This window comes from Cyprinodon variegatus, unplaced genomic scaffold, assembly GCF_000732505.1.
Source record: "Cyprinodon variegatus isolate N-32 unplaced genomic scaffold, C_variegatus-1.0 Scaffold82, whole genome shotgun sequence".
Taxonomy (NCBI): Eukaryota; Metazoa; Chordata; class Actinopteri; order Cyprinodontiformes; family Cyprinodontidae; genus Cyprinodon; species Cyprinodon variegatus.
This window is the reverse complement of record NW_015150535.1, coordinates 364,621-366,126: the sequence shown is the minus strand read 5'-3', so window position 1 is coordinate 366,126 and position 1,506 is coordinate 364,621. Positions and strand designations below refer to the sequence as shown.

The 1,506-nt window shown below is 37.4% G+C and overlaps 2 protein-coding genes across 2 annotated transcripts in view; one reads left to right on the top strand and one right to left on the bottom strand.

The window, feature by feature from the left end:
- The window catches only part of slc30a5 (solute carrier family 30 (zinc transporter), member 5), a 22,438-nt gene extending 21,571 nt beyond the window's left edge, over positions 1-867 (top strand). Inside the window, exon 12 of the mRNA XM_015373174.1 lies at positions 284-867. Coding sequence (XP_015228660.1) covers positions 284-454 — 171 coding nt within the window. The 3' untranslated portion in view covers positions 455-867. The remainder of the gene's footprint in view (positions 1-283) is intronic.
- Positions 665-1,506, bottom strand: part of mamdc2 (MAM domain containing 2) — a 37,501-nt gene continuing 36,659 nt past the window's right edge. The window contains exons 14-15 of the mRNA XM_015373173.1: positions 1,082-1,166; positions 665-1,003 (exon numbers count right to left, since the gene is read on the bottom strand). Coding sequence (XP_015228659.1) covers positions 957-1,003; positions 1,082-1,166 — 132 coding nt within the window. The 3' untranslated portion in view covers positions 665-956. The remainder of the gene's footprint in view (positions 1,004-1,081; positions 1,167-1,506) is intronic.

The window sequence follows — 1,506 nt, the reverse complement described above, 5'->3', positions numbered from 1 at the left end:
TATATATTTATTTAATTTTTTTCCAACTTTTTTTTAGATTAGTACCTTCCTACGCTTCTGATGCAACTCACTGTCGCAGGTCTAAAGAAACACCACATAAACATTATTAGTTAATATCAACCCACTTTTTCTTCTGGGACTTAATCTGATATATAAATGATAAACAATGGCTGATACTGAAATTAATGCAACTCTGTCATTAATACTATAAATTAGTTAGTGAGTCATTTTGGATTAAACCTTCATGGACGTAATCATCAGACCATGTATTCTCTGTCTGTAGGTGACGGCCATCTTGAAAGATGCAGGGGTGAACAATCTGTCGATCCAGGTGGAAAAGGAGGCGTACTTCCAGCACATGTCTGGACTCAGCACCGGGTTTCAGGACGTTCTGGCCATGACGCAGCAGATGGCGTCCATGAAATACCCCAACGATGGGACTCTTATCATGTAACGCTCTCAGAAGGACCAAACGAAGCTCTGAAAGTTCCACTGCTTCTCCTTTTTTCACAGATGTACAGTTTATGTATGATGTTAAAATAAATCTGAATATTATGGTTTTATTTTAATGCTTTTCTTACACTTTAGATCCGAACTGGCCTCACAGTGAACATTTTCATTCAGCCTTTTTCTATATCAGGAAGACAGAAAATCATGTTTAACAACATTCTGGGATTTATTTATTTAAGCAATGAGCATTAATCTAATGCATAGAAGTGTGAAGAAAAAACACAGTTTAACATCCTCTGTTGCTACAATGCAGAGGGAAAGCCACTGTAAAATGTTATAACTGACATGTTGCCCCATCAAACCTGAACTACATCAGCAGTTTCTTCGCTCTACATGTTCTGCCTGACATGTAGGAGTCAACAACGCTTTGGGTTGTCTGATGTGCAAAAATGAAGAGTGGGGGAAAGTGGGGTTTCATGCATCCTAATGCAGATATATGCATTTTTCTACTCGATTTCATTGGAGCTTCCCACGCGGGCTCTGACCTCCATCTCTGCAGGAAGAAGAATGAGGCGGTGAGGCATCTGCTGCAGATCTCTGAGTTCAATGTGATCCATAGTCAAATACTCACCTGGGCAAGGTCCGCTGTCCAACATGATGTCATCAATCGCTATGTCACTCCTTACAGAACCTCCTCTGGTCGCTTCGAACACAATCTACAAAACATTTGACATTAAAATACATAATTAGATATTTCTTGTATTAAGAATAGTTCCCAAACTCCCCTTTATTTCTTTTTCAAGATGTCAGAATTTATTTTCGCTTTAATGAAAATTGAAGGAAAAAATAATCCAGTAAAGACCTGAAGCAAGATGACAGCTACAGATTCATACAGTATAAAACAACAAATACTGAAATATATATTCACTTACTTAGCTTATAATGCTATAAATAAGTTGCAACTTAACCCTGTAATGCCAAATGTATCGTATTTAATACATACGGTTTCTGAAATGTTTTGCATCTGACACCTTTTGCATAATTTAATGGTAAAAA